This window comes from Rhopalosiphum padi, chromosome 3 (assembly GCF_020882245.1).
Source record: "Rhopalosiphum padi isolate XX-2018 chromosome 3, ASM2088224v1, whole genome shotgun sequence".
In the NCBI taxonomy this organism is placed as follows: domain Eukaryota; kingdom Metazoa; phylum Arthropoda; class Insecta; order Hemiptera; family Aphididae; genus Rhopalosiphum; species Rhopalosiphum padi.
This window is the reverse complement of record NC_083599.1, coordinates 21,677,523-21,703,862: the sequence shown is the minus strand read 5'-3', so window position 1 is coordinate 21,703,862 and position 26,340 is coordinate 21,677,523. Positions and strand designations below refer to the sequence as shown.

The 26,340-nt window shown below is 26.8% G+C and overlaps 2 protein-coding genes across 2 annotated transcripts; both read right to left on the bottom strand.

The window, feature by feature from the left end:
• Window positions 1-751: 751 nt before the first annotated feature.
• Window positions 752-11,939, bottom strand: LOC132924639 (serine proteinase stubble-like). Its single transcript, XM_060989060.1, has 11 exons — window positions 11,821-11,939; window positions 11,566-11,742; window positions 9,114-9,317; window positions 8,550-8,618; window positions 7,934-8,071; window positions 4,355-4,561; window positions 4,200-4,276; window positions 4,043-4,137; window positions 2,844-3,106; window positions 1,352-1,506; window positions 752-1,275 (listed from the first exon to the last, which is right to left on the bottom strand). Exons 1-11 carry the CDS (start codon window positions 11,873-11,875, stop codon window positions 1,111-1,113), a joined length of 1,605 nt encoding a protein of 534 aa, XP_060845043.1. The 5' UTR covers window positions 11,876-11,939; the 3' UTR covers window positions 752-1,110.
• Window positions 11,940-17,417: 5,478 nt separating this feature from the next.
• LOC132924174 (rab11 family-interacting protein 5) lies at window positions 17,418-25,808 on the bottom strand. The gene is made up of 11 exons (XM_060988314.1): window positions 25,480-25,808; window positions 25,359-25,397; window positions 23,132-23,243; window positions 22,931-23,068; window positions 22,476-22,639; window positions 22,343-22,408; window positions 22,112-22,257; window positions 21,811-22,036; window positions 21,526-21,735; window positions 20,747-20,895; window positions 17,418-19,427 (listed from the first exon to the last, which is right to left on the bottom strand). The coding sequence occupies exons 1-11, from the start codon at window positions 25,508-25,510 to the stop codon at window positions 19,266-19,268; spliced, it is 1,443 nt and encodes a 480-aa protein (XP_060844297.1). The 5' UTR covers window positions 25,511-25,808; the 3' UTR covers window positions 17,418-19,265.
• Window positions 25,809-26,340: the final 532 nt, after the last annotated feature.

The following is a 26,340-nucleotide window of genomic DNA, read 5'->3' as shown; positions in this document are numbered from 1 at the left end:
ACACAGTATCTATATTTTATACATAAATTGAAAACTTAAAACCTATCAATATTATATCTAAACAGATATAATATTATGTTCTAACTAACACAGAGATCATCAACTTTTTAAGCAGTGGGTCACGGTCACCTATTATTTTTTTAATCTTGTTGGCTACATTCATAAAAATACATATACTAAATAATTAAAAATGCATGCAATGCTTAAAATGGATGTTTGTGGTTCAAATAGATAAAATGGGTTACAGGTTGAAGAACCTTTAATTGTCCTTTATTATAAGTATAATAGTTTTTTACAATATTAATATATCTAAAGAATATTCTAAAAATGAAAAATATATACCTATGCCAAATATAAGCAGAATATTCATTTAAAAACAGGTAAGTGGACAAATCGTAAAATTACTCACTTAGAAACTCTTTAACAAATAGATATTGAAAAGACGTTTACTGAACTTTGTAAACATTTTTAATATTTTTAATCATATATATTTTCATTTTGTATACTAATAATTTATTTCTATATTGTAATTACTTATAATCAACATTTTGTTTTAAATTTTTTTAATGATAATAATTTTAGTCTAGACACATGGGCAGTGGACCCAATGTACTAACAATACAATATTAATGGCTTAAAAAAAAATATTTATTCTCTAAATGTTTGTTTGTATAATACTCAATTTGTATATTATGAGCAACATTTAAATGAACTTATTTTGTTCACGCAAAATTTATTTTTATTATCTGTTAATTTTAAGTAATTTTGAAACGTGGTTAAATTTATAGATATATTTAAATTTGAAATTTATATTTATATTTATATTTGTTAGAAATTCAATACAAGTATAAATTATGTTAATTTAAAAATCCTATTTTAAAAGTAGATAGGTACCTAACTTAAGTAATTAAGACCACTTTTACATATCCTAAATCTTCTACTGACTACTACATATATGTTATAAATAATATTTATATAATTGTTGGATATAAAATGAAAAACAATGTGTTAGGTAGAACTTAAAAATAAAAATGGTAAAAGCTGTTGTTCAACTGATAACAGATCTACTAAATTTTATGAACGTCGAACGTGTTGGGTTCGACTTGTCTATTAAGATTGTAATATTATTTGATTGATCCAGTCTTTGAACTTTGAGACTCTCATGTACACTCCAGGACTATTTGGCTCGGCACATCGCATGCCCCACGATATGATACCCGCTACTACCCAGCGTTTGTCGGGTCTCTGTACAACCATGGGCCCACCCGAGTCGCCCTATATAAGAGCATCCGATATATTATTGATCGGTTTGAACAAAACAAGTTCCACGGTATAGTAGGTTTATACGTACTTTGCACGCGTCGAAACCTCCATTTTTCGTACCCGCACAAATAAATGTGTCCGGTATTTTCTTTATGTATCCAGCCGTACGGAACATAGTTTCACAAACGGAATTACTGAGCACTGGAACTGTTACTTCTTGTAAAATGGTAGGATAATGTCCGCCTATAGAAAGTAAATCATAAAAAACATCAAATATTTTAGTAAATATTATACACTATACAGTATACATGTGGCCATGTGGGTTTAATATAGGCAGTTCAAATTAGGCAGTATAAAATAACATCCAAAATAAAATAAATCCAAACTTACATAAGAAAACAAAAATATACGTAACAAATAATATATGTATTACATTTAATGTTGTATAATTGTTATGATAAGTTGAAAATAAGTAAATTCTCAATAAAAAGGCAAATTACTAAATATATACCTCTTTGCCATTGAGTAGATAAGTCATCATTGTAATAGATGTGTCAAAGATGCGCAGGTGATTTACTATAAATAGGTGTGTCATAAAAAGTCCATTTGTATATTATATAGGTAGTAGGTACCCTTGAAGGATATTTTATCCTTAAATAATTTAATATTAATAAATTTCAAATTTTGTTTTCAAAAAATAGCCTTAAATTATATACTTACCTATTAAAAAGTTATAAATGAAATAAATAAGATACTTAGTTTAAGACATTTATGTGAGAAACACGTTGACAAGAATTTTGTATGGATTTTATATTTTTTTTCATGATCGTCGAACATGTGGGAAGGATTGGCTTCTATTTCTAAGAATAATAGGTATATTGTGTTGTACTATGATTATCTTAGATGTAATTAACAATTTTTATATTAATATCAAATTAATTAATTACATTAAATTCAATTAATTTCTATTATTTATGAGTGAAATGTAGGAATGGGATCCTATAAAATAAAATATTACTTAACCAAATCTAACATTTGTACTCGCAGCATACATTTGTTTTTATAATTTTGATTAACCGAACAACTAGGGTCGAACCCAATTCGAAGATAAGTGAAAGTTTGGATACTGGAAACTTTTTAAAAATTGTACATGTAAATTTATATATTTAATATGTAGGTAGTTAGGTAGTAGGTAATACGAGTAGGTATATTATAAAATATATAATGTATTACATTATAAATATTATTATCGGGTATTAGTGATATTACATAATTTTTAAAAATAAACAATTATTATAGATTACATATTATATTTTTCTGATAAATTGATCACATTATATGTATGTATAGTATACTAATAATAAATTGTGACATAAATGAAAAAATCGATATACCGGTCAATACGTGTGGCCGTGTGGATATATACATTGACGCGTATTGTCGTACTTTCGGATAATATAATATGATAGCCGATAGGTATATAGGTTCGTGCAACAGAAGTTCGGATAATCAAGGTTCTACTGTTATATAATTTATTATGACACATTGGTTTTATATAATATTATTAATACAATTTTTACCATAGTACAAAGATCCCCAACCAGTGACATGAGCAGAAAATCCTACAAAATTTAAGTCGTCTTCTGGAATGCAAACTGGTAAAATGTTCGGTTGAAATTTGACAGGTTTGTCAAATTGTAACAGTGCCAAGTCGTAATTCATTTTATTTGGTTTAAACTTTGGATGTATAATTACTGTCTGCAATGTCCTAGATATGTAAGGTTCATCTTTTACTGAAAAATCGTATTTGCCAAGTACAAGGTGTAAATCAGTCACTGGAACGCTAAAAAATATGCATTTTATAATGTGTTATAAGTAGGTAATACTCCAACTTCAATGACCATTATTGCCGTGAATGTATATTAATAAAAATACAATTTTTTTTTAAAACTAAGCTAAGGTAGAAAACTGATATAAATATAAAAAATTTCGCGCTCTAGCTAGTGCTAGATTTTTTGTTATCCATAAAGAGATGAGAGAAGTGTTATAGGAAGTAAAATAAGAATTTTTTTGTTAAGTATTTACCATTTATTTTTTACGATTTTTATTATGACAAAATAGAAAAGAAAATTCTTGGAAAAATTGTGTTTCGTAATTATTCTCGTGTTTTAGTTTTTAAAAGAATTCATTCTTATATTATTTTTATTCCACTCTTCCTAAAAGAATCAACTGAATTTTATTCTTTATTAGAAATAATTACTCTCATTGAAAATAGAAACATTTTTACTAATGCAAAAGGGGAAAAAATTAAAATTAAAAATAAATATTTTATTGTAATAACGTTTATCATATTCATATATCATTTATCGGCCTGCTCAGACTCTAAACTAAAATAATAAATAAGAATAATTTAATTAATTATACCTACTTTAATACACAATATTAATATATGTAACCTAGTAACTTAAAATGTATAGAGATAATTAAGTATAAATTAATTCAGTTTAATAGAGGTGTAAATTGAAAAATCTCGGATTTTTGGATTCTTATGCGAATAATAGTTGTATTAAAATTAATTTTTTTAATTAATTATTAATATATATATATATTATAAATGCAAATAATAATAAATCCAGAAATCCTTATAAAAAGTTCCACCCAGGAACCACCGTTCCTTCCTAAATACACATGAATAAATATTAAGTGAATATATACAAATAATATAGCGTATATTGTATAACATAATATAATCGATAAAACAATTTAATATAATATTTACTTTTTAACACAATGAGCAGTAGTTATAGCCCAGTTTTCATTGAATAATACCGCTCCGCATTTGTGTATAAACTGTTTTTTATGTCTTAATGAAATCTTAAATGAAAAAACGATTTTTCTATTTTAATAAGTATTGGTATGTTTGTAAATATATTTACCTGCCACGGCCACTCACCAAAAGAAACTTTATCGCCTCCAACTATTCTAGCCATTGGCATAAGTTGCCTCCCGCATACTTTTTTTGTGAAACAAATAATTAATTAATTATATCCAAGAGTATTAATATTTAAATAACAATATGCCTTGCACTGACCATCTTTATAGTTTGAAATATTATAAGGAAGTTTTTCGGTATCAGTAGAATCGGTTGTGGTCGTCAAAATAACCTCAGAAGGATATACACGAACATTGCTTTTTGTTAATGATTTATCAAAAGTGTTGTTTATGTGTGTTTTGACAATATGTGTGTACAGAGGAGAATTAATATTCGAATCACTGACGGCTGATAAATTATGCACCACTAAAACCAGAAAAACATAATAATATTATATATTTTATTGTTATAAGAATGTAAAGCAATATTTTTTATTATGTACCTATATCTATAATATAATATATATATATTATATATACATATATTGTTTTTATAATTAACTAACTATATAATAAATAATAATGGTTTTTTAAAATTATATTATTATTATTATAAATAAAATAAAATGTAGTAGTACAATATGTTGGCAACGTTGCACGTTGCATTAATTTTCGTACGTAATAGTTTAATGTTATTATAAGCCCTAGATAGAGAAATCGTACGCAATCGTATATCACTGCCTATTATACTTGCTGTATCCATTACCTAGGTTATACTCCGAATTATATATAATATATATATTTTATTTAATAAAAAACTTTCGATTATACTTTTTATTTATAATTTAAGATTTTATTTTCTTCGATCTAGAGAATTTTTACAATATTACACGGAAATAGTATAGGCCGTACAGGGTAACCATAAATTCCGTTTAAACCAGAATTGTTCTTTTTTAGTTTTTTGAGCATCATGCCTCCTTGTTCCGATATATTATTATATATATTTGAAGGTTCTTTTAAAAAAACTGTTAAATAGAAATTTCATTAAAAAGAAATAACATTTTTTTTCAAAAACTTTCTCGATTTAATATAAAAAACGCTACTCAAACTAATGATGAACGAACGGCGACGACAAACCGGCAACAACTGATTTTATTATTACAAGTAATAGGTAGATTATTGTCTGTTAGGTACACCGACAAGATATGAATGTATGATTGCGTGCGATTGTGTGCATAGGTACTCTAATTTATATAATTAACAAGTGTGTATTTTACGAATAACAATAGTTTTTAAATTTGCTGTAGAAAAATAACACAAAATAAATTCGTTAAATAGATATTTTTTCGTTTTGAATGAAAATTTCGTAGCTCCATAAAATATTTTGTTAAATAGAGATCCTTATGTTTCACTGTACTTTAGGTACCTACCTATGTGTGAAAAAGAAACCCTGTACACAAAAAATAAACAAAAGCAATATATTTTTTATTGTATTGTATTGAATTACTAAAACCAAAGTTAATATAATTATAAACAACAGCTTGTCTATGTTACAAACTTCGAATGACAAAGCATATTTTATTAAAACATGACCTATTGGCGCGTATTAAACAGTAAATATTATGAATATAGATTATAGGGTTCTAAATTTGAAATATTTCAATGAATTATTGAAAAATATTTTTTCTTCTTTTAAACATGTTTGGTTATAGATGATTAAAAATAATAAATTAATTTCTAGCTCACTAAGTAATACATTTAATAGTCCAACAGTAACAATAACATGCAATTACAACAACTTCCCACCCCTAGTCCTTACTACTTATTAATTTGGATCCTTATTGGTTGTTATTATTATACCTATTTTTTTTGTTCCATACAATAAACCAACTTTTAAAAATGTTCACTTGCAATTTGACGTGACTTTTAGATATATATATATATTTTTTTTTATTAAAATGAAATATTTTCTGACATTTTAAAACCCTAATCATGAACTCTCACAACAAAGGTAATGCTTATAGTTTATATCATATGGAACAGGCAAATATTATAAAATATAATTATAAATATGAAAATCAGTGCACAATTTGGTTAAGGTAGAATTGTACTCGGGTTCAAAAAGCAGTGTAGTTCTATATAAATATTATGTGGATCATAATGAGATATTAATTATTGCTTTCAGCTTCAGCAAGATGTTTTAGTAGTATCTAATAAGATATAAATGTGTTTATTAAGTAAAAAAAGATTAAGCGGAGTAGTGATATGGTACCAATTTATATTGTTACGTAGTCGTAACTTTAATACTTAAATATCTCACATGGCGACATGGCGTATAGCGTGTATATCAGAGGTGGCAAACCTTTTTTGGGTCAAGTACCAAATTTTCCCAATCAAGGTTTTGAAAATTTTTCACGTGCACGAAGGAAATTAAATTTTCGAAGGATAAAAATAAAGTTAATGATTTATTATTTATTATATATATTATTTTATTAAGTAAGCACACCTTTTTTTTTATTATTATAATTTTTAAAATGTATATAATTTGTTTTTTTTGAATTTTTTATAACAGTTATAATCAAAACTTTATAGATAGCATCATTTATAATAATTTAAATTTTTTCACGTGCCGTTGAAATTTGATCAATGTGCCACATTTGGTACGCGTGCCGTATAGGTTCGCCACCTCTAGTATATGCGATGACATATAATATTATAATACGCATATACCAGTGGATTTCGCTTAATGTAGGCACGGTGGGACTATAGCCCTGTTTGCCCACATTAGGCGGAATCCACTGTAATACCAAACAGTGAGAGAATACTGAATTTAAAGTTAAATTGGACAAGACATTTTTATAAGTCATACTGAGTACAATAATTTAATGTGTAAGTATCTACTGAAATAAAATATAAATACTGTAGAACTGTATAGGTACCTATGTATTTTACTTTACTGCGACCTGTTATATTATTATTACAATAGAACGCTTATAGGCACACACAACATTAACATATTTGATGCGGCTTGAAAGATAATTGTAATAATACATTTAGTGAAGTAATAAAAAATGGTTAGATGTATAGATGAACTTTGTATTAATATTGAAGAGATACCTATAACATGAAACACATATACATCTTGGTATACGTGTATTTAAGTGCTCCATAAATAAGTTTAAGATACCTATGTACAGTATTTGTCTTCTAGAACCGGAATAAGACGTAATAATAAGCAGCCTACAAAATCGTTAATGACCAGGAAATTAGGAGCACCATGTGATGTTTTTTTTTAAAAAAAAAGCAGATTCTTTGATACAAAATACAAAATATCTTTTTTTTATTTATAGAGTTTATTGTATCGCAGACAGATATTAAATTATATCTATAGGTATACCTAAAACTCTGTAGTTATCACTTAGACATTTAGTTGAAACTGTTTATATATACATCATCAGTCGAATCAAAGTAAGTAGTTACGGTAGAATATACGATTATTTAATGTTTAGCAATATTTAAAATAAAATGAACTCTCAATAGTTTTAATTTGTGATTTATTCAAGTTGAAAATTTATGGGTTTAAATAAATTATTTAAAAAATGTAAACATATTGTGCAATAAACTTATTAATACAAATTAGTTATGCCTTATGCAAAACAATATGTTCACAAAGAAATAATAAAATAGGGACACCATATAGGTCTAAATCAGGATCTGTTAAAAAATGTATTGCCAGTCCACAACATTTCAGTACATAATGTTTAGATAATATAATATATCAGATCAAAGTATAACTTACCTTCTATGTTTTTGGGCGCAATGAGAGTAGCATTGTAACCAACTTCAACCGAATCTGATTTCGATATTGTTTTTGTTGAATAATCAATATCAGTGCTATTCTTTTCTAACGGTGTGCTAGATGTATTGCTAATTTCATGTGTTTTTACTGGAAGCAGAACCAAGAAGGAATAATAAATGACAAATTACCAAAGTTTCATGGACTGATGTGCATTAGTTTACTTAAACAAGAATGATATGATATCAGCTATTTATTAAATTATTAAAATGTGAAATGATTTAAATTTTGTACGCTTGAGTCGAGATCATAATAAGCATAATACCTTTGCTGCCAATTCATCAAAAAAAAAAAAAAAAATTAGAAAATGTTTAAAAAAAAGGTAGATAATTTAGTGTTTTTAATTGCTTTTACTGCATGTAGTCATGATTTTAACAGCACTAGTGTTTATAAAAATAATATGTCTGAATAAGGTTCGACTTGCCTTCTTTTTTGTTTAACATATTGTGAGGATTATTTTCGACATCAGTGGAATCGGTTGTGGTCAACATCATCGTCGAAGGGTTTACATTAGTGCTTTTTTCTTTCGGTATTGTGCTAGAGGTATTGGATACGTAATTTTTGACCGGAAGCGTAAACCAAGATGGAATAAATGTCAAACCATCAAAGTCTGATGGACTGTGCGTCACTAAAACAGAAAAACATAATATATATTTATTTATTGGGTTATACCTATACCGTCCAATTGGCAATTGCTATAATTTTATTTTAAGAGGACGTTATACCTGCATATGTGTTGTCTCTGTCTTACTAATGTAAATCACAATTCACAGCAAATTTTCGTTCAGCAGATCACATTTTGTGATGTTAGCTTTAATAATAGAGTAAATTTACCTATTATCAAATTTAAAGGTAAGAATATTATCTAAAAAAATTCATATGTTTTTATTGATATTATTATCATTTTAAAGTGAGTTATGAATATTTTAAAGTTGTAATATTTTACATAGCTATAACTCACTTTAAAATGATAATATCAATAAAAACATATTACATTTTGTAGATAATATTCTTACTTTTAAATTTGATAATAGATAAATTACACATAGGACTACACATACGGGTATAACGTCCTCTAAACAAAAAATATTTAGTATTATGTAGGTAAACGTAAACGACTTGCCTTCTTCCTTGTTGGACATATTATAAGGACCGTTTTCGATATCAACGGAATCAGTTGTAGTCAACATTATCGTCGAAGGGTTTACATAAGTGCTTTTTTCTTCCGATAGTGTGGTAGACATATTAGATACGTAATTTTTGACCGGAAGCGTATACCAAGAAGGAATAAATGTCAAACCATCGAAATCTGATGGACTGTGCGTCACTAAAACAGAAATATATATCTTAATAATTAATATATACTGATGTATATTGTCAACTACTGTATTATAAAATCATTAAAACCAATATTCATCACGAAACGATTTCTATTCTCGTTATCTGGAAATCTATTGATTTATAGAATCTAGAATCTATACTGTTCAATTAGCATGGTTTTTTATTTAATGAACAACATTTAGATAAACATGGTTGTTTTTATATATTTTTTATATAAACTGAAATCAATATTCAAATTAAAATAGAACACGATTTGGTGGGATGAGAAAAAAGTAGTTTGAAAAAAAAAATTATACGTTTTGTATACGATGAATATTTTTTGTTTGGGTGGCTATTTCTCTGGAATGTTACGTAGTTGTTTATATATTTTGATTTTTCAATCACATTGTAGTGATTGTGGGAGAAAATTTAAACAAGCCATAAAATAAAAATATAAATACAAAAGTATTACTACTCGTATATCGGACTTAATTTGTTTAATTAATTATCGCTATAAAATATAGTTTAGTAAAATATACGCGAGTGTAGGTACAGAGTCAAAAGTTCGACGGTCGACGAGTATTAAAAAGAATATCGTCACAGAGGTCTTATTTTTTTTTATGTATTATACAGACATATAGTATGTATCAGTCGTTGTTGTACTGACGGTAGTCAAGCAAAGTTGCTCGCGATGACTGCCGGTCAGACCGGTTGTCGATTGCACTCTCGCGGACGTCGAAGAGATTCCGTGATTGTTTTAATGCGTTGTTAAATAATAACGATGACTAATGCATTGGTTGATGTTTCCAAACTAAAATTGTATTTCTAGCTCAAAACAAGATCTTAAATATTTTTTACAAAAAAAAAAAAATTCGAAATAAGTTAAAAACTACTTTAAAATCTGAACTCATTGAGATACAATATTATTAAGCCACCTATTTTTATATGATTTACTCCAACTTTTAACTGTGGCGTCATTGGGTTATTCACGTTTCATCAATTATCAGTTATCTCACCCCAAGGCCACCATTAAACCAAAAAACATTGTATACATATCTTTAAGATTCCTTGTAATATAAATAACGTACCTATTGTGCGTCATACTCTTTGATACCTACATCTTGCATGTCTTATAATATTATGTAGTTGTTTTATTACTCAATTTTTTTATGAATTATTTCTTTATAAATACGCATTTTTAAATGTTGAGCAGAGTAATTGGTTTTAAAATGAAAAGTATTTTTTTGTCTGTCGTTAACTTTTGGAGCAGTAAAAATGGTTCAACTTTTAACTTTGTGTGTGCTTTCTGGTAGATATTGGTTCTAGTTGGTTTTTTGGAGGGTAAAAAGTAAATTCCAAGTCTTGTCTTTAAACTCTCTACAAAAATTATAGGTAAACATACATTTTTGAGCACATCCAATTCTCAACAAAATCTATTTTTCGATTTATACTTGAAACAATTTTTTGTTATTGTGTAAAAATGTTTGAATTTTTTTTTAACATTTTTTTCAAAATTCAACAACTTTATATAGTACGAAAAATATTAAAATTTAAATGCATGTTATTTTTATTATGCATTTCAATTTCAAAGTTCGATGATGATAAATATTTAACAATAAATAGCAATTTTAGTTGTTCTGTTGTAATTAAAAATTATTATACGTAGGGTGTAGGAACTTAAGACTTTTTACCATTATATAGTATTATATTATTATTCACTACATACAATGGAACCTATTCAGTACTCTGAGTAGGTACTTACATCATTCTACAATACGTTTGTATTGGTTTCTATAATAAGTAATAATAACAGATAATGTTTTAGCCTCTTAAGTGCTTATATGAAATAATAAAAAATAATAAAATAACTATATGATATAATATTATATTATAATATACGAGTATGCTATTTGTTTTTAGTAAAAATAGTTCAAATAACCATATTATTAATTAAAAGATAAATTATTAATAGAAATAGTAATTAATAAATGTATTATAGAGAAGTCTGATAGACATTAAATAGTACGTATCCAAGGCCCCCCCCCCCCCTTGGGAGGTTCCCAAAATTTTTAAATATAATAAATATAAAGGGTTTTTTATATTAATCACGTAAAGAAATTGAATTCAAAATTATTTACTTCCTCATCACCTCCCCCTCCCCAAAAATCAGGTGTAATACATACCTGATGATGATCAATAGTCTAACGGGTAACAGCTAATCTTTATATAATAATATTTTATCAGATTTTACTTACCTTCTTCGTCGTTGGATATATCGAGGCGGGAATTATTTTCGGCTTTTGTGGTATCCGTTATTATTATTGTCCGAGACCAAGAGTAAATATATTCAGTTGTACTTTCTTCCGACGGTACGGTAGAAGTTTTAGTTTTGAAACGTGTATTGGTTATAATTGTATTAACATCGACAATAACTAAAACAGATATAATATAATAGGAATATCAAAAATATCGTTTTTGAGTGACCATCATGTTTTAAATGGAAAACCTACTGTTCAGTATAGACAGTATCAGGAGGACATATGCCATAGTAGCAGTTAAAGGCATTTTACTGTTTCTAACTTGGGTTTATGATAGATGAACGGCACTGCCTCTGCAACTACTTGATGCTTCAGCGGTTCGAACGATACAAAACGGTCTCCTGGCGCTAAGCTCCTCAGCTGTCTCTCGTGTTTGACCTGTGATGATCACCAGTGAGCAGTGTTGCGCATCATCTAAAGCAAGGGTAGCCAACCCAAATGATCTGCGGGCCACTTTGGAAATGTATTATTATTCCACAGACCGCAAATAAAATTACATAATATGTTCCTTTATTGGATTCGGACCCAATAAAAATATACATATTTTGTAAAAGAATGATAAATTTCGGGGGCCGTACAACTATCTAAGGTAGTCTGTTGGTTGGCCATTTTTGATTTAGAGCTTTAATAGTTAATATTATAGTAAAATTAAATATTTGATTTCGATTGATCTATGATCCAAAAGATAGTAGATACAAAATCGTCAATGTGACAATGTGTAATGTAATGTGTATACGGGACTGGAAAAGTCGTCGTTCTATTAATGGTAAATTGGTAAATGATGGAAAATCGAGCGATGCAAGTTTATCTTTGATGCATTAGACTATCCATGAACATTTCTCCACGTTTGCGAAAACCTGCAATTATGTTCCTAAAAGTATAGGTACCCCACAGACCGTTCGACTGAAAAATTGCTCTGTACTGGAGAGTGGAGACAGCAGTCACACATTGTGTAGACTTTTAGACTATATACTATATAGATTACGCGGACGTCTAACTTATGAAAAATAGTCAACTTTCTCTTTGTCTAGTTTGGTAAGTTCGTCTGATTGCTCGTCTGTCTATAAGTAATTATTACTATTTAACAGGCTTTTTTTTAGTCTGCAGTGAGACGCGTTTTGTTTTTGTGCAGTGAGAAAAGTAATTGTGTAGTGAAAATTGTTACTTTGTTGTATCATGGGCGATATTTTTAGTCAGTTTAATTCCTTACTAAAATCCAGAAGAGTGGGTAAAATATTGTTTGTACAGTCAGAAAAAATCACTAAAAAACTGCTATTTAATCACCAGTTCATTTTAGAAGAGGTTCTACTCAAAAATATGGTCTCGAACCGAACATTTATTTTAACGTAGATACCTATAGGCTATATGCTATAGGCCTATAGCAAGTTACGAACGTCAATTTTGTAAACATATAAAGTTAAAATTATTATATGTAACTATGTAAGTCAGTCAGTAATTTAGTAATACAATAACACAAGAAATAATCGCTATTAAGACATTAATATAATAAAATGTGATATATTTTATTTTTGTAATATTAAAATTAAACATAGGCTGTAGCAATAATGCAACTAAAATGAACATTCAACTTATAACTTATTTGTACCGTTGATTAAATATACTAAATATATTAAATAATATTTAATCAATGTCTGTAATTTAAAAGTAATAAATAAGCATGATTTAAACGATTATTCGATTATATGTAACATTATATTTTGTTATATTGTAGGCAAAAACAAAGTTAATACTAATATGTTTATAATGTTTATAAGTACATACATTTACCCAAAAATTCTGAGGGAGGCTGAAGCCCACCCAAACCCCCCTACCATAGTTACGCCTATGGTCTTAAATAAGTGGCTACAACTGCTACAAGGAGTGATTCAGCAAAACAATTTAATTTGGCCTATCTTTGTAATTAATATAATAATAATATAATATTTGGCCTTATATATCTAGACGTCGAGTAAGTTCCATATGTCGGTATAATTTTCAACGGCGATGGTGTAGCCATTAAACAAGAAACTGGGTGCAGTAATTTATTTCAAAATCGAATTTTCTTTGAAAATCTTGAACTTTCGCGTAACCTGTAGTTTGATATGTAAATAATTTCATAAATAAATATTAATTGGCTTATTAAATTTAACAAATATAGTGATGAAAAGTCATTATTTACTCGGAGAAAAGGGCAAATATTATTTATGAGTTTTATTTGAATTTTACAATATAAAAAATTATGTTTTTATCACGTGAACTATGGAGTAAAATAGGAATAGTACTATATAAACAAGTATTTTGCATTCTCTGCTAGAACTTGGATATTAAAAGTGAAATAAAACAACATACAATTAAAACTAAATTAAACTATGTATTAATGCTTGTCAGATTTTCTATTATTATTTATTAGTCATCGAGGTAGACCATATAACTAATAATATGATAGAATATAGAAAAATTGTTGTCTTCGATGCTTTAACTCTCGAATAACATGATTCTTAAATAATATCGTAATATTGATGATTAATAATTCTTTAATTTGGTTACAAAAATAATAGATGCCATTGCCATACAATATACATTGATGTAACTGAACAGAGTGTACAGACATTAGACAAATTTAACACAATGTTATAGATTTACTAAAACACGAAAAAAGTATTACAAAATACTCAATTACCTATCATATTAAAACAATGCCGTTATAGTGTTAGGTTAATAATGTTTTTATAAAGATAATAATCATTAGAATAATGACAAAAAAAAAAACTAACTTTTATTTATAATAATAGGTAGTTATTATTTTAAGTATATATTTAAGTAGTAACAATAACACTGATTAGTAAGTTATTTATTGTTTTCAAAAGCCATTATTATAAATTTATAAATTTACATTGTTATATCGTTTAAAGCTTTATGTACTTATGGACTACCGGATTATGTTATAGTTAGGTATATGTAATATTTTTTTGAATTCATAACTTGTGTAACATGAATTATTTCTGAAAAAATATTCAGTGATGATATAATAATAATATATAAAGCGATTGCTTCACATTACATATAAGTTCGGCGCTACTGCCTAGTAGACCTACACGGGGGACAGTATAAATAGCTATTACTCGGTTTCGAAGAGTACGATGAGTTAAGATTAGGTACTTTTTTTATTACGAACTTTACGCTTCTATTAAATTGCGATAAATTGTTATGATAATCAATTAGAAAAGATCAACAATCATCAAGGTAATTTAAAGTGGCTAAAGAGTACCTAGGAATTGTACAAATATCTGTTTTTTTTTTTAATTTATATAAAATGTTATATTTAACACTTTCTGTTTCAACAGATTCCGCATTTTTAAAAAATATATTTTCAACAATAGAGCAATTATTTATTCTTCGAACAAATACAAATATAAGGTCTACTGTATGTCCTTGAACCCCCCCCTCAGACACGGCCTTGCATCACATACACACAATAAAATATAATATTAATAATTAATATGTAACATGTTTGTGGGGAGTGTTGGTGACGTTGGTGTTAAATTCAAAGCCAGATTTATTTACTTATTCGAAAAATACTAGGGCTGGAGCCACCCTAACTTTAATGTCTAGTTATGTCTATGAATTATTCGTGTTGCTATATAATCATATATTATTAGTATCTAATGCGATAGGTTAAACTAATTGTTTCCAAGAATAAATCGTATATATATTATATAGCTAAGGTAGGTATCTATCATAATATGTCAGTAATAAATTAGCTATTTCATATAATGCGACTAAGTGTTATACATATATATGGAAGTGCTGTAGAATAATGTAAATAAGTTAATAATATAAATAGCTTAAAATAAATTTAAATATTATAATATACCTATAATATGGCTATACGTTAAGTTTTTTCATTCATTTAAATAACGTATGAGAAGAATCAATAAATTTTTTTTGATTTATGGTGTATTTCTTACAGATTTTAACACAAACGTAAGAAAATATTGACTACCCAGGGTTAGAACTGTGGTTATTAATAAATAATATTATAACAATATACATAAAAGTTAAACATCATTATATGCCCACAAATATTTTTATTAATTATAATAAAATAATGAATATTTATTGTAATTTATATTTTATTAAATATGTAATTTCATTCAAATTTAAACTTAAAATGTCTATTAAAAAAAAAAAATGACGCTATTATATAGGATGGGTATTTAAGATTTTTGATTAAAATTTTAATTATCAGTAGTTATATTGTTTTTTAATTACAACAAAATATCAAAAACCGTTTTGAGAAGAAATAATTATTTTACTTTCAGGAAGAATTCATTTTATATAATATACATAGGTTAAAAAATTATAAATAATCTTGTACCTATTAAGTTTTCAAATATTTTTACCCATCAATAACATTCTCATCGATGTATTTATTAAAATGGAAAAAGTTAAATATCCATAAGTAGCTCAAAAAGAATAAATATATTTTTTTTATTATTATAATTATTATATTAATTATATGCATGAAAAATGATCATATAAACATTTAGTAAAGATTTCAAGCATCTATCTGTAGTTATTAATTTTAGAGTTACACTATAAAAACAAATTTCATTTTAAATAAAAAAAAAACTGGGAATTTTTTTCCTTTCTAAAGTACAAACTAGATCCAATATGCTATCTATGACCACCCTCAAATATAACAAATCTAAGCATAATTATTGTATATACATACATAAATAAAAATAAATATTATCGTAAAATCAATAGGTTCAGAATTTCAAATATAGATTTTATTATTTTCAACGTTTCTATCTCAAACTACATCAAAATCCATCAAAACTATCATTTCATACACTCCATAATATTTAGTAGATTTAGAAGCGCAAAAAAATATTTACCTAATATAAATATAAATTTTAATGTGTTAAATATTGTACTTCATTATTGGTATTAGTAATTTCACTACCTATTAAAATTATTTTAAATTTGTGATAAAACTCAGTATCTTAAACATTTTTTTTTCCTTTTGAAATTCAATACAACAAAATTTTAATAAACAGCATTAAAAAATGGTAATATTTATTACATTTTTAGTAAAAAATTAACTTATGAGTAATGATATTATACAATAAAATGAGTCAATAATAACTAGTTTAAAACTTATTCATTTTTATAATGGTAAATTAATTAATTCATTTTATTTATTTAATTACACATACTTAAAGTATGATAATATGTTATTAATATGACTATTACTTTAATGTAATATCAAATCTTAAAAAGGTAATTCAAATCTTAATCTATGCAGTTAAAAAGCACTTAACATTCCTATAAATTTACTGTAATGCTCATTTAACAATCATTCAAATAATTCCTAAAAATATCAAGATCTTAAAAATAAAAAATATCAAGTGTCTGATTGAAAAGAAAATATTTTTTTGATTAAATTTATTTAGTCTAGTGCAGACGTGCAGTGTTTCTCAATCTTTGTATTATGGCGACACACTATTAAAAATGTTCATACTTTGCGACACACAATAATAAAAAAAAAATAAGAATAATACCTATTAATTTTTATACATATAGTGTCAACAAGGTTTGTACATTTAATATTAGTACTTCCCACGACACGTTTGGACTTACCCGGCAACACACCAGTTGAGAAACACTGGTCTAGTGCTTACAAACCATAGAAAACACAGTACAGTATTATAGCACAGTCACGCGTCATACACCACATGAGAAACACATATCATTAACCACTTCCGAGTGAAAAAATGCGAATCTATCAATACATTAATATATATTTTTATCGAATATAACCAATGTTATATTGCAAAACCATTAATGATTAAAGTGTACAACAAATGTTTTTTGGTCATCCCAAACATCAATTATATTAATAAATAAATAAATACAATAAAAATCTATATGAAAAATAAAACTATCATTTCTAATAATATTTCTAATAGTTTCATAATATATATATATATAATTTTTACCTAAATATAAAATAACAATAACTTATAAAATACAGTGTTATATAATCAGAACCAAATAATATAATTATTTTTTGATAATTTCAACCTCATAAATAAAGAATATTCTTAACAATAATTTAGAATATGCCATACATGATTAACTAAGTTAGTTTATTGTGATGCAATAGATATAATTAATTGCTATCACATGTTCTACACCAAGGGGTCAGCAATTGTTATCTAAAAGGGTTTTAAAAAGCCTAAATGATGAATTAAAAAATAAAATAAAAAATATTAAAGTCTAGAAACTGAATACATTCTAAAAAATAAAAAAAATATATCAAACATCAATTACATGTACAGCATTTGAATAATTATTCTGGAAAAAATGAATAAATAAAATAATTGTTTTTATCACAGACGGAAGAAATAAAAAACACAAATATTTATGAGTGAACTCAAACATTCAAGTTGGACATTACTGGTGATACAGTTTTTTTCTTTTCTATGTTCTGGATTCAAAATAAAGTTTGATTTTTGCTAACACATGCACTAAAGTAACATAATACTTAAAAATACTTATATCACTAATTATTTTTAATAATATTAAATAAATAATCTATAATCCATAATGTCATAATAACACCATAGGCCTTATACTAGTATAAGGTCTATGAATAACACCCTGATATGTTAGTAATATTAGAAACAGATAACATGATTGATAACAAAATTAAAATGATAACATAATGTCTTATAAGGTAAGACAATTATGTATACGGATGACAATATGCGCATTCATTGTGTATACAATGAGCAGTATTATAAAATTATAAAATTAATGTTAGTTACAAGGGACGGTTAGATTATTCTTATACAAAAAATAGCACATACAAAAATCACAACATTAGGTTACACTTAAATAGTAGTTATAAAAAAATTGTTTCACACAATAGGCAGCGAGTTCTGTTTCCATCATTAAAATAAATAAATATGATATGCCTTTTAAACAAATCAACTCAACATATTTACGGCAAAAACAATTTAAAACTTTGTTACACTGTATGTTTTATTTATGCCTTCTATTATGGCATAAAAATATATAATAATAAATTACTACAATTATCAAGGTCATAAAATTGTTATAAAAAATAACTGTAAAATAACAAAACAAGTAAAAAAAATATATCTGCTGTTACACACCTACACTATGTATGTATAATAGTAATTTGTCTAATAAAAATAACAAGCAAATCGTGAAATAATCAAACAATTAATCGAGTAATGATAGAAAAATAACATAATAACCGTGACATACATTTAAATGGCTACATCGTTTTGACTTTTGATGCTGTAAATCCCAAAAACAACAAAATACAGTTAAAAAAAAAAATTACATATTTGGTGTTAAGTATAAAAATATACATGTGTTAATTCAACAAGAAGTGTTAACAATTCTACTATTTGTAATGGTTGAAAAAATATTTTATAAAGGCTCGCCATTAATAATACAGTCGGGCGTACCACCACCTAATTGGCGAGTCAAGCTATCTCATTTGTGTTGAAAAAAAAATGATTACAATTATTTAATAAAATAATAGAAAAAATAATACATTTTCGGTCCGGTCACTATTGTTTGGTAAAATAATAATACTATACTCTGCGCTTGTAACAAATGTAAGGCGTTTGCAAGATTTTTGGTGAAGTTTCCATGACGCGCAGCAGCAGCTTGTCCAAGTACTCTTCTAGTTCGGTTCTCTGTTTGCTCTCATCGCGCAAACTAGTTTGCAACTGAATTACCATTTCAATCAAGTCCTGAAACATATTGTTATTTTATTACTTAACTTTGTTAGAAGACATAGACATAAATAGGAGGTTTAGCCCTTAGGTTAGGCCATCTTAAGCTTTTTTAAGAGGATGTCAGAGCACCATTTATTTTCTCTCTCTGATTCATACATGACAATATATTTTGATAGTACGGTTGCCCAACAAACCATTATAAAAACCATGGCTAAATATTAAGCCATGACAAAAATGTTATCAGACAAGAAATAAAATGAAACACAGCCTTAGATAGAATTATGAATCTATTATGGCTGTAATACGATTCCATATCAGTGTTCCAGTGATCGTCTTGGGCTATAGTCATAGGTGCTAATAGGAAATTGTTTTAATGGTAGGGGTAGGAAGCCCACTATCTTTTCTAATAGACTATATATATACTATATATTTATTATTATATTAAATTAACAAAATTGATATGTCAACCAGTCAACCTATCAAACATATTACTTTCTATAATCTATAATATTGTTGTAATAGTATCACTCAACTAAATTACTCAAAAATTATTGAGATCACTTTAATATAACTGTATATACATACATATGAGCATATAATAAGTATACATGTAGTATGAAGTCTACAGTTTAGTGTAGTTTTTTTCAACCTTTTTATCAAAGTGGAGCACTTTATTTCCTACAAAATTTTTGGGGTACACCAATTCATATTGTATATGAAACATATATTACATAAATTATATAAAATATTAGAAATACGGAACAATACAAGGGCGCAAGCACCACACTGGTTGAAAATCATAGATCTAATGTCTACACTACAAATTAATTAAATTCAGTGATTTTACATGAAAGGAATAATTATTAAAATAAAAATATAAATATGATTTTATAAAAAAAAAAAATAATAATACGATAATAATAATGATGCAAATATCTGAACTGTAGTAGAATATAAAACACTTATAGACAACTTAATATACTCATAATATGTAGTTATGTAGTATATAAAATGGTGATAGACTACATTATGGGAAATAGCCCTAATATCAATCAATATATAATGCTAAATGGAGAGGAGTGGTTGCATCAATCCTTTGAACTTATAGAGGAGGATAGGTCTGAATATATCAACACTTGAGATATTCCCTTTTCCCCCAAGCACCAGTCACAATTAATTATACGCACCAATAATTATTCACTTTACCCTACTGACAGGAAGATTTGTGTATATGCACATCATAAGCGTATATATCATTGAATAAGACTACCTAATGATTAGTGTATACATTTGGAGTAATTTTTTCAAAATTATTATTATAATAATATACACACATCTCTGGATTTGCCATCAAACTTTTGAAGCACTTCTGATGAGTGTTTAGAATGCGAATTTTGGTGATTGGAATCTTTGGAATCTTTTTCCTTGCCGATGATGATGCGCTCATATGCTTTGTTCCACGAGGACAACGCCGACTTGCTCTCTAAAAAGTATCATGAAAAAGATGTGTTAATACTATTATTGTACAATTTACACAGTAAAAACTATTTTAAATATTTTAACAAAATATTGATTAAAAACAGTTAAATAAAACTAAAAAATGCATTAACATATTAAATTAATCTAACATTTATTTAACTTCTTGAAAGATAATGTGTTTATCTTTAACAGATAATTATCTGTTATCACTATTGAAGTGATTTTTAAACAATATACTAAAAACTAGAGAAATTGAAAAAATGTAAAATGTTGGGATGGTGGTAACCCAGGTATTATTATGATATTCAAGTTTTCAAGGGGTAAAAATATTTTTAAATCGGTGCAAAATAAAATTTTGAATTTCTTATGGTTTATAAAATTATATCAATCAGAATTTGATGATGCAGCTGTTTACCTGTGTCAAAGTCATTTTAAAATAATAACATCAATAGTAATGAAGCGTTAATAATTTTTTCAAAGACCTTGTACAAATTATATTGTAACCAAGAACAAGGTTTATGGAGTTACTTAAATCTAAACTAACAAGATGATTCTAAATCACCTTTAAATTATGTGGAAATGATAATTTTGTACACATTCTCTTTTATATTAATTTTTATATTGATTAGATTACTTGGTAATGTGTCATTATCATGGTTGGATTCCTTATTATTAAAAGAACGGTCATCAAGTGGTGAAATTGGATGCTTCTTTTGAACTTTAGGACTATTTTTGAGAGATGGCGTTGGACTTTTATCTTTAGTTCTATCATGACTGATTGGCACATCTACAGCATCTTTCAATTTTGTTTTGAGAGTGTCAGAAAGTTTTAATGTATTATTATCTGAAAAAAAATATTGCAACAGTATGTTCTCAATTTTATTTTAAAACTAAATTAATTTAAAACTAATTTTTTTACCCTTGTTTTTGTACAGTTTTCTTTGCCATTCATCTTGTGTCTGAGAAACTGGTGAACGATTCATAACTGGAGATTTGTTCATTGTATCTGAGTTACTAACACTTTCAACTGACCCATGCATATGTAATGTTAACCCGCTAATAGGTGAACTATTCACTCCTTTGCGATCGGATTGACCAGATGTCTCTAAAGAGCAAGCTGACCCCTTGTGCGATAAATCTTCAAGCTAAAGAAATAGGAAATCATAGGTAAGTTAATAAACAATCTATAAATTGCAGATAGACTTGTTAATTGTTATTACTGCAAAATCATCATCATCACTGATAACACCTGGATCGGCATCATATCCTGCTTGTGAAGAGTTTACTTTGTTTGGATTTTCTACACTTAAATTAATACTGGAGGATGATATTTCTTGGATTTTTTTTTCTCTTTTAATTTTTCCCGCTAAAATTTAAAACACATCTTATATTGATTACATTTGATAAAAACATATTGAAACAACAATAATTATATTTAAATAAGTAATTACTTATTGTCTTGGCAAGCTTCTTAAAGGATTTTTTATCGACACTACTAATGCTCATCAAACTACCACCTAAAAAATACAAAAAATATTTTTTATAATTTAAACGTTTTGTTTATTGACACTGATATATACTTACTGATATTAGAAGCTGTGTGAGATAATTGCCCTACAGATAATCTATGTTTTTCTTTCTTGCTAAGATCTCGCAGACTTCCAGATTTAACTGTGAATGCTATTTTGACCTGCAACTCACCACGTTCTTTGTTTTCTTGTCCATTTTTGCTTTTTAAAGGATACCATCTAAATTTGAAACAGGGGAGAGATTGAGAATAATGAATTTCTGATTATTAATTATCAATTATTATAAACCAAAATAAGGTCAGTCATTATATGTTCAATTTTTTTTTTCACAGAACAAAATTGTCTTTAATTTTAGGTAAAATTTGACGCATCACCTCTAGTTACAGTCATATATATTAAAAATATACAAATAAAATCATTTTAGATTTTGTATAGACTATAAACATTCTTAGAAAAATATTAACAATACACAGCTTTGTTGAAAACATTTTGATTAAAACATAAACATACTTGCTTTTTGGACGTTCGTAAACATCAATATCAGCCAAAGGTATTGTTGTCTGACCTAAAAATTGGTCAAGTCCCAAAAAATTTCGGTGTAGTACACTTAATACTAATTCAGCAGTATTTCCTTGTTTAGGAATTTGTCTGGAAAAACCATCGTAGATAAGTTTTACATTAAATTACTTGTATATTTTTTATATGGCTTACAATTCACAAACTTCATGCCATTCTGTTAAATCTGTATCAATTGCTTTTTCTTTTGGCGATGTTTGATATTTTTCTTTCCCCAAACCAATGGTAACAAATAGATCATTTTTGGCTAAAGTAAAATACGATTCAAGATTAGACATACCAATTAGTTATACATAATATATATATTTTTTTAAGTATAATATATTATTATATATTAAGTATATTTATAAACTAAGGTTAATTGAAATGGAAAATTAAAATAATATACGTAAATTAATATTTAAAATATTTATTACTATTAGAATTTTTTGAATTTAGATTCTGAACAAAGTGAATTTATTTTTATTAAAAACTATTTATTTACATAATTCATATATATATATATATATATATATATATATACAAGATAATTAACTGATATTTTATAAAAATTATGTAATCAGTAACTAATGCTTAATGGTCAAAGTAAAATAGTTAATAACTAGTATTAGACAATAAGTTCAATACATAATTCAAATGTTTTTTATTTTTTTAGTACAAAGATCATATTAAAAACATATAAACAACATTTATTTTAGAATCAAGTTAATTGTTGATATATAGATATATAAAATAAATCAAGAAAATATAATACAGTTTTACAATTAATGTTAAGCAGCTGAACAAAATAATATTATATAAAAAGGAAAAATATTTTACATTAATTAACTTTACCAATGTATTTACCAGTGAGCGTAATTGCCATAACCTACATTTTAAGAAAACTATAATATATAAAATATGGTTTAATTACTAGTATTAAGTTAATTTGACCAAGTAGAAATGTGTCATTGATAATATAATTAAGTATTTTATGCAGAAAAGTTTTACATGACAAACTTATACACTTTATAAAGGATTTTAAATTTAAATTAATAATTTATGAGATAATCTATGAAAATTTATTATAAAAAGAATAAAATAAAGAACTTTATTTCCTGGTAATTCAATTTGGGCATAGTGTGGTATATTATAGGTTACTTGTTTAATTTATTAATTTGAGTATATTCTACTTAAAAACAAAATAATCAAGAATTTTTAATGTGAATTGAATTGTAATAATTAGAACTATTGTATTCTATCATGATAAATAAAGATGGTGATTTTATCTTCATTGCATAAATAGGGAAATTAAATAAATGATATTTCCAAGACTCTTGAAATGAGAGAAAATAAAATATAAATGTTTAATTAAAAGAAATATTACTGTTTTTTTATGTAACACATATTGACATTTGAATGAGAAAAACTATACTATTTTAAATACACCAGTTGGAATACCATTAATATAATTTTGTAGAAGTTTGAAATCCCCAATATCTTAATACATTTAAAAATCTTTATATTATCAGCAAATAATAGAACATTTGAATGATTCATAGAAAAAATACTATCTGTCATCAATCAATAAATTTAATAAGAGCTAAGAGATATTATAACCTTGAGGAACACCTGAAATTACTGAAATAGAATTTGTATTTGTAATATATTGATATTTTTGTGTTAAGAAAGAATTAAATCATGATAATAAAGGATTTGCATTCATAAAATCCAATATTTTTAAATGTATCAATTAAAAGTTAAATTTTATTAAAAACTTTTTCAAATTATGATACCAGTTTAAGATAACTGTTATTATTTGGAAATATATAATCATATAAGTTTTATAATATTCATGTGATTGTTTAAGCTTGTAAGAAACAAAATTGTTAATACTGTTTCTAAAACTATTTAACTATTTAACCTACTTAAAATTGAATTAAAATGATAAACCATTATCTTTATAATGAAACTTAATAACGGCTACCAATTTTCAAATGACCTAATCATTGACCTCACATGTACCCAAAAAGAAATAAATACTAAGTGGTCTGATAATGTTTCTGAGAACATTTTACAAATAGTTACTAAGCAAACCATATTATTATGACTCACTAAACGGCGTTTAGAGTGAAGGGAAACATAAATAATTTTTATAAATCAGTATATATACGCGAGTTTATTATTTTTGCTAATCAATAAACCGCTTTTATGATTTGACACTAGCACTGACAGAGAGTATACACGGTCGGAATGACATTGTTTCATCTGACGATATACACCGAAACAATAAGCAGTTTGGGTCGAGGACCTCAGAAACGAATAGACTGAGATTGTCTTAAACATTTATGAGTCATCAACAAATAATGCGAGAAATACTCACCGTTTTTGTTCTTGAAGTTTAAGCCCCTGGTCCTCTGAACTGTAAACGAAACACGGTGGCATTAATCTCATTACCTTTACTATAGTCGATAGGTATTTTTTCGTTCCGCGACAACGCTTACCTGTGACCTGTACGTGCGTGGGACTCCACATAGCGTCGGTGGATCGGTTCGTTCGGCGGCTAGGGACGAGGGGCGAGTGAAAAAAAAAAAGTCTAAGCCTCTGAGACCGACGGAAGACGAAATAATGGCTGTAGGTGGTGCGCTACTGTGAGTTGAGAAAAACTGCGAATTGCTACGATCAGCGTTTGATAAGGAACGATTAGGCGATAAGACGCGCCACGACGGATAAAAAAATGTTCGAGCATGCCATACTCGAATGGTATGACTGCGGCCGTCGTTATCAATAATAATAATTGTTATAAGTAAAAATATAATAATATCAACTAACTATATAATACAAATATATGATATATATATATAAATATTAATCATATTTTTTTATGTGATCATTTGGCGCGTTGAGGGCGTTGAGGCGTTGTTTGTGTGTGTGGTGCGAAAAAGACGAACCGATTTTTTTCTCGTAACATTCGTAACCAACACACGAAATGTCAATCTGAGTTACTCCGAGTTGGAATGTAGAAAGAATGATAAATGTTACTTTTATGTGCGACGCGAAAGCGTCGATTGACTCGATTGTAACATATATTTCGGAGCAAAAGTTTGCGAAAGGACGAATTGGTAATAATACACGGTAGAAATAAATAAAATGTACAAATATAATACGATCGGTAATGTTTTGATTTCGAAAAGGAAAACCAATAGGTAATAGATGGTCCCGCGGCGAAATGGGTGAACTTTGAGAGTTACGTTTAGTTTGGGAGCGAACAGCGAACGGTCGAGTCGTCGAGAGCGAGCCAGCTCGCTCGGTGAGAACGTCGTGCCCATCGCAAGACTATCTGCGCGGGCAGGGCCGGATTTAGA